General features: G+C 36.8%; 1 protein-coding gene across 1 annotated transcript in view; it reads right to left on the bottom strand.

The window, feature by feature from the left end:
* Positions 1-378: 378 nt before the first annotated feature.
* STEAP4 (STEAP4 metalloreductase) overlaps positions 379-14027 on the bottom strand; it is a 30303-nt gene continuing 16654 nt past the window's right edge. The window contains exons 2-5 of the mRNA XM_001104041.5: positions 7821-8278; positions 6643-7170; positions 4936-5100; positions 379-3639 (exon numbers count right to left, since the gene is read on the bottom strand). Coding sequence (XP_001104041.2) covers positions 3409-3639; positions 4936-5100; positions 6643-7170; positions 7821-8276 — 1380 coding nt within the window. The 5' untranslated portion in view covers positions 8277-8278 and the 3' untranslated portion in view covers positions 379-3408. The remainder of the gene's footprint in view (positions 3640-4935; positions 5101-6642; positions 7171-7820; positions 8279-14027) is intronic.

The following is a 14027-nucleotide window of genomic DNA, read 5'->3' as shown; positions in this document are numbered from 1 at the left end:
TCGAGCCATTAGCCTTACCCCTGTGGCGTCTGCCTGGAGAAGGAAAGCCTTTTTAACCTCCTAATTCTCACAAAAGTCCAGCGTGGGATGGTACAGTCCTCCCCATTTAGCCATCTGATGCTCTCCCCTCTCTAAGGGTAATACTGAAGCACACACAAGATACTGGACTGTGCCACCCCACTGAGCTCCAGCTTACATTGCAAGAAGCTGCAAATCTGTTAATGCACTTTGAAACCCATGCACTGCCTTCTCTTTTCCTTATCCCTGAAGGGAAGTATTTTTAGTCCTAGATGCTGGAACTACTGTGATTCAAAACCTTTTAGTAACTTTCTTTGGAATGCTGATGAGTTAAAACCAGAATTAAACAAAACTAGAAAATACTTTTAAAGTAACATTTAATGAATACACATTTACAAAAGTCATCATCCCTTAACATGGGGAAAGTGCACAAAAATAATATGAAAGTACAAAAATTTTTCTAGAATACAGGAAACATATCAGCAGTAAAGAAGTTTAGTTTAACTTTTGTTTTAATGTAAAATAGTTTGGATCTGTTAAAAGGAATACTGTTCACCCAAAGCACCTATTTTCATCTGTTGTAAACTCATTTTTTCTACCTTAAGTAAACTGGAGGAGTCAGCTGTGTTAATATGGTCAAATTAATTTCATGGTTTTGGGAGGAGGGAGGTTGTGGGAAGGACAGAAGGAGAACTTGGGCTTTCTTTGGTCAGCTGGTGGGGCTTGGAGCTCTTGTGGTTGGGGCCAAAGGTCAGGTTTGGCAATGCAGCTGTTATGCCAAAACCACCAGAGTGCTCTTTAGCTTCAGGCTTCATGGATTGCTTTTAAGTACTCAGGTAGAGCATTTTTACTAGGCTATAAAAGTAGAGTTCATTTTTTTCTATAGGTCAGCATTTTACCTATGAATGGCATTTTCTATTTTCGGTGATGGACTGTGAGCCAGGATAAACACATTACTCCTTTCTTTAACAAAAAAGAGCATGGTTAACTCCAAAGGCTTCTCTAGACCAACCTGAATGATACTTAAACTTTAATCAACCAATGCTCAAGTCAAAGAGCAGTATCCAGCCCCGGTACACCTGACTGTTCTGCATAACATAGATGAGTAGTGACATTTTCCCTGTCTTTTCCACTGATACTGTAGGTTCAGCACCATATAACATGACTCTACTCAATGTCTTCCAGCTTTTTGTATTCTTGCTTGGGTTTATCAAAGATAAGTTGAAGGAGCATGTGTTCTGTGTACCTTTGCAACTAGTTTTAAATAAATACAAATTGAAATAAAAAAGACTATCTACAATAGTGTGATGAAAGCAACACCCTCATCCAATGGTAATGAAATTGATAAGGTCACTTTAGAAATGACTTGGCAATATATAGCAAATGCTAGTAAAAGTTGTTTAATTCTATACTCCCAATTCTTGGCAGGTATTCTGAGGAAATAATTAAAAATATGGAAAAACATTATTAGTGCAAAGATACCTGAAATGTTATTTGTTTTAGTAAAAAAAATGGATATAGTCTACATGTTTAATAAGGAAAGAGGTTTGAAAAATGCCTATTTGATGTGATATTATGCAGCCATTAAGAAAATATATCACGTAAAGCCAGACTAATGCCTGTAATCCCAGTGCTTTGTGAGGCAGAGGCAGGTAGATCACTTGTGGCCTGCAGTTCAAGACCAGCCTGACCAATGTGGTGAAACCCTATCTGTACTAAAAGTACAAAAATTAGCTAGGCATAGTGGCATATGCCTGTAGTCCCGATGCACAAGAATCGCTTGAACCTGGGAGAAGGAGGTTGCAGTGAGCTGAGATTGTGCCATTACACTCCAGCCTGAGCAACAGAGCAAGATTGTCTCAAAAAAATAAAAAATAATAAAAAAAGGAAAACAAAGCCTCTAGAAAAACAAAGCTTTTAAAAAAGGATGTAAAATTAAATATATAAGGTAGACAGAATTATTTTCAAAAAGTTTTATAGAAAAATATCCTGGATTGTTGATGTTGTTTTAATATATTTTAATCATTTTTGTATAATGTCATGTATAATATGTTATAATGAAAGTAAAAAAAAAAAAAAAGGTCTTAGTAGATCAGGCAGAAAAATGCCAAACTCAGTGCCTATTGGTTATTTTGATATGTGGGAAGATCATGCATAAGGCTCCTTTTAGCTCCATGCTTGAGCTAGGAAAGTTAATCCCCCTGCAGGTCACCTTGGAAAGGGTACTATCAGCACAGAAAAACAGTGAGAACCATCCTAAATTTCAGCAAGGATTTGAGAAAGATCCACATAATGACGAATCTTCACACCTCTCTGCCCCATGACTTTCCGTAATTTTCGATCATCTATGCATTGTTCAAATTTATACCTGCAGATTATTTATTTAATTTTACTGCTTACAATTATAATAGACTAAGACAGGTATAGAAGCTACTTATTTATACTAGAAATTAATAGATGGCAAATATTGAATAATATTTGGAATATAAAATTTACAAAGCATATTATAATACCTAAATAATACTAAACCTAATATAGTGCAACTTTACAATGTTTATTTAGCTTGCTGTCTAAAATTCTGGTTTATTTGAACTTTTTGATCCAGAACTTTTATCAACCCTTCTTTGCTTATGCACAATGCAAGTGAAATCCAAGTGGATATCCCTCCATTTTTATTCAATCTTTCCTATACCTATTCTTTGTAGAGGAAGAATTACATGCCAACTCTATAGATTTGCATGTATCCAAGACATGGTTACTTTTAATCAATTGTAAATTTTTCTTGTGTTATAAAAATAGTTCCCCTCAGTAAATATCTGTATTGAGAAAAAGCAAAGTCAAGGTGTCATTTCACTAGAATTCATCATGGTAATATTTATGTTTGCCTTTACTTCCAAAAAACAACAAAAAAACTCATTCCCTTTTCACATTTCATGTGACCCACTTCTTCAGATATACCTAATAAAGCCTTTATCAGTGGTCACCATTGTGCTGTTTTTCCTTTCACTTAACTCAGCCCTTGAGCCAGAGAAGGAAGTTGCACATACTTCTACTGGATTTTGCAAGATATTAGGTCATACATGTTGCCCATAGTAAGGAAACTCTTTAGTGTAAAACCACAAAGCTAATTTCAATCTCAGCCCCATAGCCTCCGGGAAAATAAGAGGCAGGGATCTGCACTGATTCTTCACTAACCTGAGATAAAATGGTGATCTCTTCCAGTATGTCAATTTCTCAAACACAGGCAGTGTTTCCTTCAGTCACGGTGTAAGAAAAAATCTTTCCTAACTATATCCATCCTTCTTCTTTAAACATTCAACACTGTAGTTCAGAACTCCATGTAAATTGAACTTCGTTTTAAATATTTGATTTTCCATTCAATGCTGATTTCTAGTGTTTTGAGTTCCTTTCCCAGCCCTGGCGAATCCTTGTAAGGGTGTTGTCTACACATGGCATGATTAGGACAAACTTGATCACCAGCACGGTGCAAGGAATGATGAGCCCTAACACATAGGCTGCAGGAAGATACCATTTGAGATTTGAAGGGCTGAGGAATCTCTTCCCACCGTACACCAGGGTATGGGCTGTACACAAGATCAGGGTCAAATAACCCAGTTTGGACTATAAACAAGAAACAAAAATATGTAAGTTAACATTATTTACATCTTAAAGTGAAACACTCTAAGCCAGTGATGGATATTTGTCAACAATCACAAACATTTGAGACCTATAATATTTAGGACACTTTGTTAAGTACTGAAAAAAAGCACTAACCCTTCCTCAGGATGGTAAATACTTCATTTAAAACAAGATCATTGCTTACAAATGACATAGTAGCTTCACCTTAACCTAGCTGGATGGAAAAAAGTTTCCCAGGAGTAAACTCTTCCAAGTTAGAATAAATCATTAGCTTGCCTTGGTTCCCAAAGGTGAAACTCTTTTATTTATCATCTTTTCTAGAGGTCAGAAATGAATATGACACAGTATGACCTCAAGAAACACCATCTTAGTATATGTTACTGACTAAAACCAGATCCTAGCTCATTTCTATCACAACAAAGAGCAATAGCCAATCTTACTTGTTTCAGCCTACATTTTAAAGCTTATTGTTTATTTCGACCTTAATACTTTGAACAAAAGTGTTAATGAGAACATGTTGACTGAATTTGGTCCCTGGGAGAAATTGCAAGACTTAAGATTCCAATAGTTCTAAAAAATTCTAACCTGATTTTAAAGACTAATGGTCTTTTCTATTATACTCATAATAAGCATGCATCGGAATCATCTTGAAGGCTCATTAAATTTCTGGGCCACATTTTCAGAGTTTCTGATTCAGTAGGCCTGGGCGTGGCCTGGGGTTTTGTGTATCTAACAAGTTTCCAGGTGATGCAGATGCTGCTGGTCCTACTCAAAGTGCCATACTTTGAGGACCACTGGTCTACAAGAATGTGTAGTTACTAACTGCCTTTAAAGAGGGGTTGGTTGGTGGTTGACATGTGGAAGAAAACAATTTTCCCTCTTATAGGAGAGCATTAAGTCTTCGGGTGTGATGACATCTATCAAATCTTGCTGTGAAGATTTTAAACTTTATCTCAACATCTGGTTTTCCATATCTATATGTCCATGTTGTAAGGTTAATTTTTAGATGGTGAAATTTTGTCTTGGGGTTTCTTTTCACCTTGTACCTAGTACATCTCCTCACTTAAATCATAATAGTTCTTGGTACTTTTCACCCTATAATCTTAGCTGTAGATCTGGAGGCAGTCAGGAATCTTGGCAAGCATTAAGAAATCAAACCATTATGGATTCTGCCTTCTGTACCTTGGTTCAATGTTTTCTAATTTGCATTTTTAAATGTGATTGCTAGGGAAGTGATGGAGCAAAATGAAAAGTTAGGCATGATCTTGAAGTTCTTACCTGGACAAATCGGAACTCTCTCCAGTTGACTGCATTGCTAACAGACGGCAAAGAAGTGATTCCCAAGAGTACAAACAGAAAAAATCCAAGTATTCCCAAAGCCACATATGAATCACTAAGCCAGGCTGAGGAGGTACTAAATGGATTCTCCTTCTTGAGTATTGCCTAAGAAAAATTATAAGCAATTATAAAACTACATTTTTACAAACTGCCCACACTTTGAAGGGGACTGAAAAATACCTCTGCATGAATTATTTGCTCAAAGCAAATTGTATGGCATTTCTTAAAAATTATTTTAAAATAACTTCAGTGAAAAATGCACTTAGAAATTACATTTTTTGGCAAAAAAAAAAAAAAAGTAATTGGTTCTGTTTGGACTTGATTCTAGGAGTTGTGTAGAAAGTTTTGATTTTCCCTGTAAATTCTAAAAGACAGTAAACACTCACTTATACCTTCATTACCATCTGCATTTTGACCCCCAAGCAAAACTTGATGCTCTCAAACAATTACATTAGAATTCTGTTTTTCTGCTTTGTATGTGGATTACTCACACTCTCACAGCAGGTTCTTTCACGTTTGTTCTGTCATAATATAATACATCAGTCTTGCACCACAAGTTGAGAGGAATCAGACACTTGTAGTGTGACTCTTACCCAGGAAACTTACATATATTTGTTAGGAAAATAATAGAGAAACCCATAGAAGCAACATTAATGACTAATAATTTTTGAGACTGAAGTAAGATCTATCAAAACTAGCTATTTCTAAACTAGAACTGACTTATAGCACTTCCTCTGGGAGTTTTTTAAAACTCCTTCAGCTGATTCTCACTGAATCTTTTGATTATGCATAAGATAATATTTGATATTTGCTCAGAATTATTTGGTTTTCTAGTTATTGAGGCCAACTTCTCCCAAGTCAAACATTAAGGGAATTATAAGCACTCTTTTGTGAATTTGTTTGCTTTAGTGTGGCACATGTTTGGTTAGCCCCCTTACTTATAAGATGGTTGGTTTTGACTTCCAAAAGGAAGTAACATGCATAAGAATAGAAGCTTGAAAACACATTAGTTAACATTGGACTGCCAACCAGAGGGATTCAAGCAGGTGTCTTTAGGTTTCTTGAGCCATGAAATCTGTCGGTTTGCCAATATCTCTATGAGCCCTGCAAATACAGATCTGGACCCAAGTGAACCTGAAAAGTAAACATTTATTCCTTTTTTTTTTTTTTTGAGATGGAGTCTTGCTCTGTCACCCAGGCTGGAGTGCAGTGGCATGATCTTGGCTCACTGCAACCTCCACCTCCTGGGTTTAAGCGAGTCTCCTGCCTCAGCCTCCCAGGTAGCTGGGATTACAGGTGCCCACCACCATGCCCAGCTAATTTTTGTATTTTTAGTAGAGATGGGGTTTCACCATGTTGGGGCCAGGATGGTTTTGATCTCTTGACCTCATGATTCACCCACCTCAGCATCCCAAAGTGCTGGGATTACAGGCGTGAACCACCACACCCAGCAAACTTTTATTCTTAATAGTTGTATGAGATCTAAACTGGATTCATTTTAAAAAACTGACATGACATTTCTAATTCTAGTTACTTTAAAAAAGAAGATGCTTAGAAGAGTGACTTTCTATAATTATGAAATGGAATATGATGTAGCAATAGTCTCTGATTTCAGGAGTAGAGGAAAATACATAAGAAGAGATTTACCTGGGTAACGGTTAGGTTTCCCAACCTCCATCGTACATAATATCGAATAGGAATCACAAGTGTGTAGAGGACATGAAGGAAGGCAAATCCCAGAGCCAGCAAGCCAAGCTGCTTTCGGCAAAGCATCCAGTGGTCCAGCCAGTCTGGGAATCGACGGTATTTTGTGCCTCGGTACAGTTGTAGAATGGCAGCAATAACACCAGGGAGGTAAACCAAAGCAAGCAGTGTAAGTGCTGTTATTGGAAAGACACGATTTGGAATGGAAATAGCCATACGAAATGTATTATCTTTCTTTTCATAAACGTAAGGGTAGATTACGTCTCTTATAACACAATAGAAAAACAAGAAGATACACAGAACAGCAGACAAATAGAAGGGGAACCTCCACATTGGAAATAGTTGCAGGGGGTACTTTTCAATTTCTTTGGCTGCTGTGAGTGATCCTTGATCCATTGGAGTAAGTCCAAGATTACGAACAACATCCATCACTCTTTGCTTGGCTTTGCTGTCATTTCCACACACAAATACCTGGTTTAAAAACAATTAATTCTGTATTTACTCCTTTTCTTTATTTAATAATTATTTTGAAAGGCTACAACAGCACCATGCAGAATGATGACATGTAACAGTGAACCGTTTTTAAAATAAGGACGTAGAATTAACTCTATCTAACAAGATGCTTTAAACTTGTTTGTGGTGTCCTAGATAGGTAAGTACCATGGTTTTTAGTTGATGATGGTTTTAGGCACATCATACTTATATAAGACCTGGTTCTCTGCATAATGAGTAGTTTGATCTTTCTTCTGTATTTGTGGTGCCGCATCACTTATGAATGCTTCTAATCTCATGCATAAATGGAACCAGTTTCATACAAGGTAATGGAAGTAGAAAAGGATATTCACCAAGTATTAGTTTCTAGTACTGACAAGAAGCCTCCAGAGGCTGACACCATGGGGTTCCATCAAACTAAAATCTGAGGGTGCGTACAGTGGGAGATGAATTGCAACAGTTGACCACCTTACTTGGTCAAGCTCAAGAAAATTATTCACAACACATATTAGCAAAATGTAATATTTAGTGGGTATTTGATCTTGGAATTATATTTTAGAATCTTTGAGGCAAGTGCACATTTAATGATTCATTTTTTAAAGATTGAGTGTAGATTTGTTTAATCTTACCTGCCGACTTGCATCCAGTGCTCCTGACTGGAGAGCCCAGGCTGAGATGGTGTTAAATGCTTTTACCACGTGGGCTCCTGGCACCAACTGAGCAAGGTACTCTGCATTAGACTCTGGATACTGATTGATTTTGAGGTTGTTGCTGATATCTACCAATATTTTTCCATTGAGAACCTCAGTTAATTCTGTGAGAAAATCATAATGCTCTCTGTGGATTGCTATGATTATGATGTCAGACTTCTTGGCTGCTTCTGAATAGCTCAAGACGTCTGCACCATTGGGCAGCAGGTTGTTCTTCTGGGGGTTTCGACTTCCAAAAACAATAGAATAACCACACTGGAGCATTTTCAATCCCAATGATCTTCCAAAATCACCAGTTCCAAAAATACATACAATCTCTTGCTTTTCTGAAGAATTCATAGTAAGAGGAAGTGCATCTATACAAGTTTTCTCCATAACTGAAAAATAATAACACAAATGCCCAACAAAATATAAATGCGCTGTGCATGGAAAATGAAAGGGAGCTATATCCAGGAAGTATAGTAATTGACTTGTTCTAATCTAATTGTCTTAACTATATTTACCCCCAAATTTGGAAGGAGTGAAAATTGTCATATATATTCTCATATGTGTCTTATGTAACAAAATCACTGGTGAAAAGCTTCTGTTTGATAAAAGGATACAGGACAAAATCTGACCAAAAAATGCACCAATAAATTATAGATGAATTCACTTGTTTAGTGATACAAAAAAACCTAAATAAAACATTAGCAAACAGAATCCAGCAGCTTGTTAATAGAACGTATATGTTGATCATATGGGGATTATTCTACAAATGTGAAGATCAGCTCTACAAGTTCAATTTTAGAAACTTCATTAATACAACTTAAAAGATTAAAATTTAATCTTATATTAAAAGATTTAAGGAAAATGTCCATCTTATTTGTGTATGTTAAAAAGGACATCTGTTAAAATTCAATATTTATTCTTGATTCACAGTGAAAGAGAAATACATAGATATTTCCTTAACATATAAAAGTTATTGATCTTAACCTAAAATTCAGCATTATGCCTAAAAACATGAGTAGAAACATTTCCAACAAAGTCAGGAATCAGACAAATATGTCTGCTATGACCACTTTAGTTATTGTTCTGGAAGTTCTAACCAACATAACTGGATCAGAGAAAGAAATCAGAGGTACAGAAATTCAAGAGGGATTCCAGATGATCAAACAAGGGAAAATCAACCAAAAAAGTATCATACATATTAAAACAATTCAACATCTGGTCTGGGAACTAGATTAAAATCAATATTCTTCATATATTAAAAAAGAAACCAGTAAGAAGATTTAATCCATGAAAGGATCCTACTTATAGCTGCAACAAAATAAAGACAATATGTAACAAGATAGCAAGGTATGTGCAACATCTATATGAAAAATATTTTAAATGCTCTTAAGAATCAGGAGAAGAGAATTTATATAAATGAAAATGTACAGCATGTTCTTGGATGGCAAGGCTCACAAGATGTCAGTTTTCCCTAATTTAATCTATAAATTCTGAAAAGTAGGTTAATAAATGGGATGCTAGTCATATTAAATATTAACACTTTTATAAAGCCAAAATAATTAAATAATGTGGTACTATCAAAGAAATAGATAAAGTTCTGGACAGGAACAGTGGCTCATGCCTGTAATCCCAGCACTTTGGGAGGCCAAGGCAGGTGGATCACTTGAGGCCAGGAGTTTGAAACCAGCCTGGCTGACATAGTGAAATCCCATCTCTACTAAAAATACAAATATTAGTCAGGTGTAGTGACAGGCGCCTGTAATCCCAGCTACTCAGGAGGCCACTGCACTCCAGCCTGAGCAACAGAGAGACTTTGTGTCCAAAAAGAAAAAAGAAAAAGAAAAAAGAAAGTAGACAAATTTTAATGAATGAGTTTTAAAAAATTCAGAAATGGACCCAAACACATGATAAATAGCATCTCAGGTCAATGAGAAAACAGATTATTTAATAGCTAATGTTGTAATGACCCAACAGGTTCACCTTGCCTGTTATCTAGACAGAGCTGATTTATTCAAATGAAAGAACATTTCAGCTCTTTAGGAGAGTCCCGAAATTTCCTTTATTTTAATGTCATAATCTCCAAGGTTATCAGAAACTTGCATTCAAGAGCACCTGTCAAAGTTTTACAGCTGATTATAAAACCATCTCCTAAAGAGGACCAAATCAAGATAACAATTGTCTGCAGATGACAGAAATGTTTTAGGGAAGCCACAGTCAAAGAAATTGACAAGGAAACTTGTTATCTCTGTGGCACACAAAAATTCAATGTAACAATTGTAGTTATTACTGATAACATATACTGAGGCATATTAGAATTATAGAAATCTTATACAATTTTATAACACATACTAATAACATGTTTATATGACTATAACTCAAAGAAAGTTAAACACCATTTTATATTTGACAATGTTTCTTAAATGATTTTAATACATTAAATAAGCCCAATATATCTTTTTGAACTTTAGGAGATCTATTTTTTTTTTTAACTTAGAATTTGATCTTGGAAGGTTTGTCAAATATCAAAGGTTTAAAACACTGGATATCACAAAATAGAGTCCCATGTCACCAGAAGTTATTCATTTACTCAAAATGACAACTCAGGGCTGGGGCATAGTGGTGCACACCTATAGTCCTAGCTACACTGAGACTGAGACATGAGAATTGCTTGAACTTGGGAGGTGGAGGTTGCAGTCAGCCGAGATCGCACCACTGCACCCCAGCCTGCGTGACAGAGCGAGAGTCTGTCCCCTGTCCCCAGAAAATTGCTGGCAGCAATTCCTTCAGAGCCCTCCACACATATAAACACACACACACACACACACACACACACACACACACACACACAATGTAAGACGAACAGAAGGCCTTCAAGACACAGATTCCAGACCCAGTCTCAAACCAAGAGTAGTCCTCCAAACAAGTTCCTTATTCTCCGTCCAATTAGATACCCCCAATGGGGCTACAGACAGACACTCTGTAATGGGGCTACAGCTACACACACCTTGTAATGGAGCTACAGGCAGATACCTTGTGATGGGGCTATAGATAGACACTCTGGGAGGTTACTAAGAGACAGCAGCACCTCCAGAGAGGCCAATAAATCAGGAGAAGGAAGGGGCTGTTGGTAGCTGACTGGAATACTCACCAAATCAGACACCTCGCATGGAGGCTACAGCTACAGACACCCAGTGATGAGGCTACAGTTATGGGATATTTCCCTAGCATTATTTCTCCACTACCATTGAATCCATGCATATTGGGTCAGCAGCACCCCACTGGCAGAGAGTGCCAGAGTCAGCCCCTAGTCCAAGAGAACTAGGCAGCCACTTGGGCTGGCCTCCGGATCCATCATCAGAGGTGGGCTACACAGCAGGTAACCACAAAGGCAATCCTGGTCGAGCCCCCAAATTTGTAACTGCCCAGTGGGTTCACCTTGCCTGCTGCCTAGACAGAGCTGATTTATCATGACAGGGGGATTGCAGTGGAGAAGGAGTAATCCAGGCATAGCTGGCTGTACAGGAGATGCGAGTATTATTATTACACAAATCAGTTTCCTGGAGCATGAAGATCAGAGTTCTTAAAGATAATTTAAATTAAAGTAGGAGCTTGGAAGTGGGGAGTGCTGATTAGTCACATTGGAGATGGACTCATAAAGAGGATCGCAGAACTGGTTGAGCCAGATTACCAACTTGGGTGATGTCAGCTGATCCATCCAGTGCAGGGTCTGCAAAATATCTGAAGCACTGATCTTAGGTTTTACAATAGTAATGCTATCCATAGGAGCAATGTGGGGAAGGTCAGACTCTTGCAGCCAGAGGCTGCATGACCCCTAAAATGTACTAACTAATCATGTAGTTAATTTGTTAGTCCCACAAAGGCAGACTTGTCCCCAGGCAAGAAGTGGGTCTTTTTGGGAAAAGGGACATTATCAATTTTGTTTCAGAGTCAAACCATAAACTAAATTCCTTCCTAAGGTTAGTTCTGCCTACACCCAGGAATGAACAAAGACAGCTTAAAGGTTAGAAGCAAGATGGAGTCAGTTAGGTCTGATCTGTGTCACTGTCATAATTTCTTCAGTTATAATTTTTGCAAAGGTGGTTTTAATGTTGGGGCAATTCAACAGCTACCTGAAAGAAAAAAATAAATTTATACCTTATACTCCACCCCAAGGTAAATTCAAAATAAATGAAAAATTTATGTTTTAAAAAATGAAACTAGAACAGAACTAGAAGAAACCATAGAACATTCTTTCATAATCTTAGAGGGGAAGGTCCTTTTCCTACATCATTAAACCATTAACAAATAGTTGGACAAATGTGATTGCATAAAAATAAATAGGTTCTGCAGTGCAAAACCCACTAAGCAATGTCAGAATGAAGATAATCAACAAACTGGCAAAAATATTTTCAACTCATATAAATCAATGAGAAAAAAACAATTGCCTATTAGAAAATTGGGCAAAGTATATGAGCTGATAGTTTGTCCTAAGGAAATATATAAAAGACTTTTAAACACAGTAAAAGATTCTTAATATTACCCAAAACTAAAAAAAAATGTATGTTAAAACTAAACTGAAATACTGTTATGAATCATGTGACTGTTTGTAAAATTTAAATAAAAAACCAGTTTCTATGATCTGCAATAATCTAGGTTGCTTTCTATACTTTTGAAGAATATTTTTTCTTCAGTGTTGAGTTTTTCTCAAAATCTTTCTTTCCCAATATTTAGTTTAAGCTTTCAGTTGATCTTTTATTTTTTTGGTGCATGCATGTGTGTGTGTGTGTGTGTGTGTGTATGTGTGTGTCTATTGTTCGATGATGTATCTTCAGTGCTCAGAAAAGGACTAACTACCACAGTCTAGGAATGTATAAATATTCGTTGAACAACATTAAAAGGGTAGGATGAAGGGGCTGCAAGTAGAAAAGTTTACTCTGTGTCCCAGGCACAGTGTGAGATAAATAAAGAGGAAGATGCTGAATGATTAAAGAGTAACGAATGGAGAAGAGTAAGAAAGAAGGAAAGAGGCGGAAGAGATGTTGTAAGAACATTATTTCTTTCACCTAAACGGGTTGAAAGTAAAACTCTGTGAATTTGATGCAGAATTTTCAAAGCACACGTAATCACTACTCAATTCTCCTATGGTGGATTTCATGCAGATTGCAAAGTGTATGTGGGGTTTGCACCTTTTTCCTGGCGTTTCAGAAATTTGTGCTTTCCATTTTAACCTATCAAAAACACCTAAATTCTTACCTGAGCTTATCTGAAGTTGCATGCCTCTACCACAAGCAGAGCATTTAGGTCTTTGTAGGGAGGCAGAAGTTATGGGAGAAAGGGACAAGAAATACAGGACATTCCTGCACTCCCACAGAAACTCTGAATAATCTAATTAAATACAACATCTGAATCATTTTATAAATGAACTGGTGACTGGTATCCTGAATGGGTGTCATCAAAGATCATGACCACATGTGGGAAAGTACCTGTAGATGATCAGGGACCTTTGTATAAAAGTGCAGCTGTGCCTTTGAAAATTTCTTACTAGCATCTGCACATGCAGACTAGTTTAGCAATTTACCTTCTATTGGTTGGTTGCCAATCAGTTAACACCTAGTTTTATGAATCAAACCTTCAAACTGCTGAACAATGCCTTCATTATTCTACTGTAGAACTGGTTTGTGTCACAAAAGAATGTCTGACTGCCTATCCCCTCACTTAAAAAATTATTTTATCCTAATATTTTTATTCTGTCTTTCATACTGGATGAACATTTGTAAGCAAAATGCAGATTTGATGCAGTTGCCAGTATCCTGTAATGAGATGGGTTTTGTCAATTGAAATATTCTCATTTGGATTATCTTAATCATTGCAAAGAGAGAGTGATTCCAGACTATTTTGACTGATTGGTCACTACATTCATTTATTCTAATCTTTCATGAAGTTTTTTAATGAAGATATTGACTACATGGCCCTATTTTTTGCTTCGCCTCTTACCAGCAATGTCACCTTGAGCAAGTTACTCAAACTCTTTGTGTCTCAGTTTCATCATCTGTAAACTGAGGGATTGCTAGTACCTACTTCAGAGATACTGTGAGTGAAGAGAGCAAAAATCAGCTAATGACCACGAACAGGTACTGG

Source organism: Macaca mulatta, chromosome 3 (genome assembly GCF_049350105.2).
Source record: "Macaca mulatta isolate MMU2019108-1 chromosome 3, T2T-MMU8v2.0, whole genome shotgun sequence".
NCBI lineage: Eukaryota > Metazoa > Chordata > Mammalia > Primates > Cercopithecidae > Macaca > Macaca mulatta.
The sequence above is the reverse complement of the archived record's forward strand: the minus strand, read 5'-3'. Positions and strand labels throughout refer to the sequence as shown.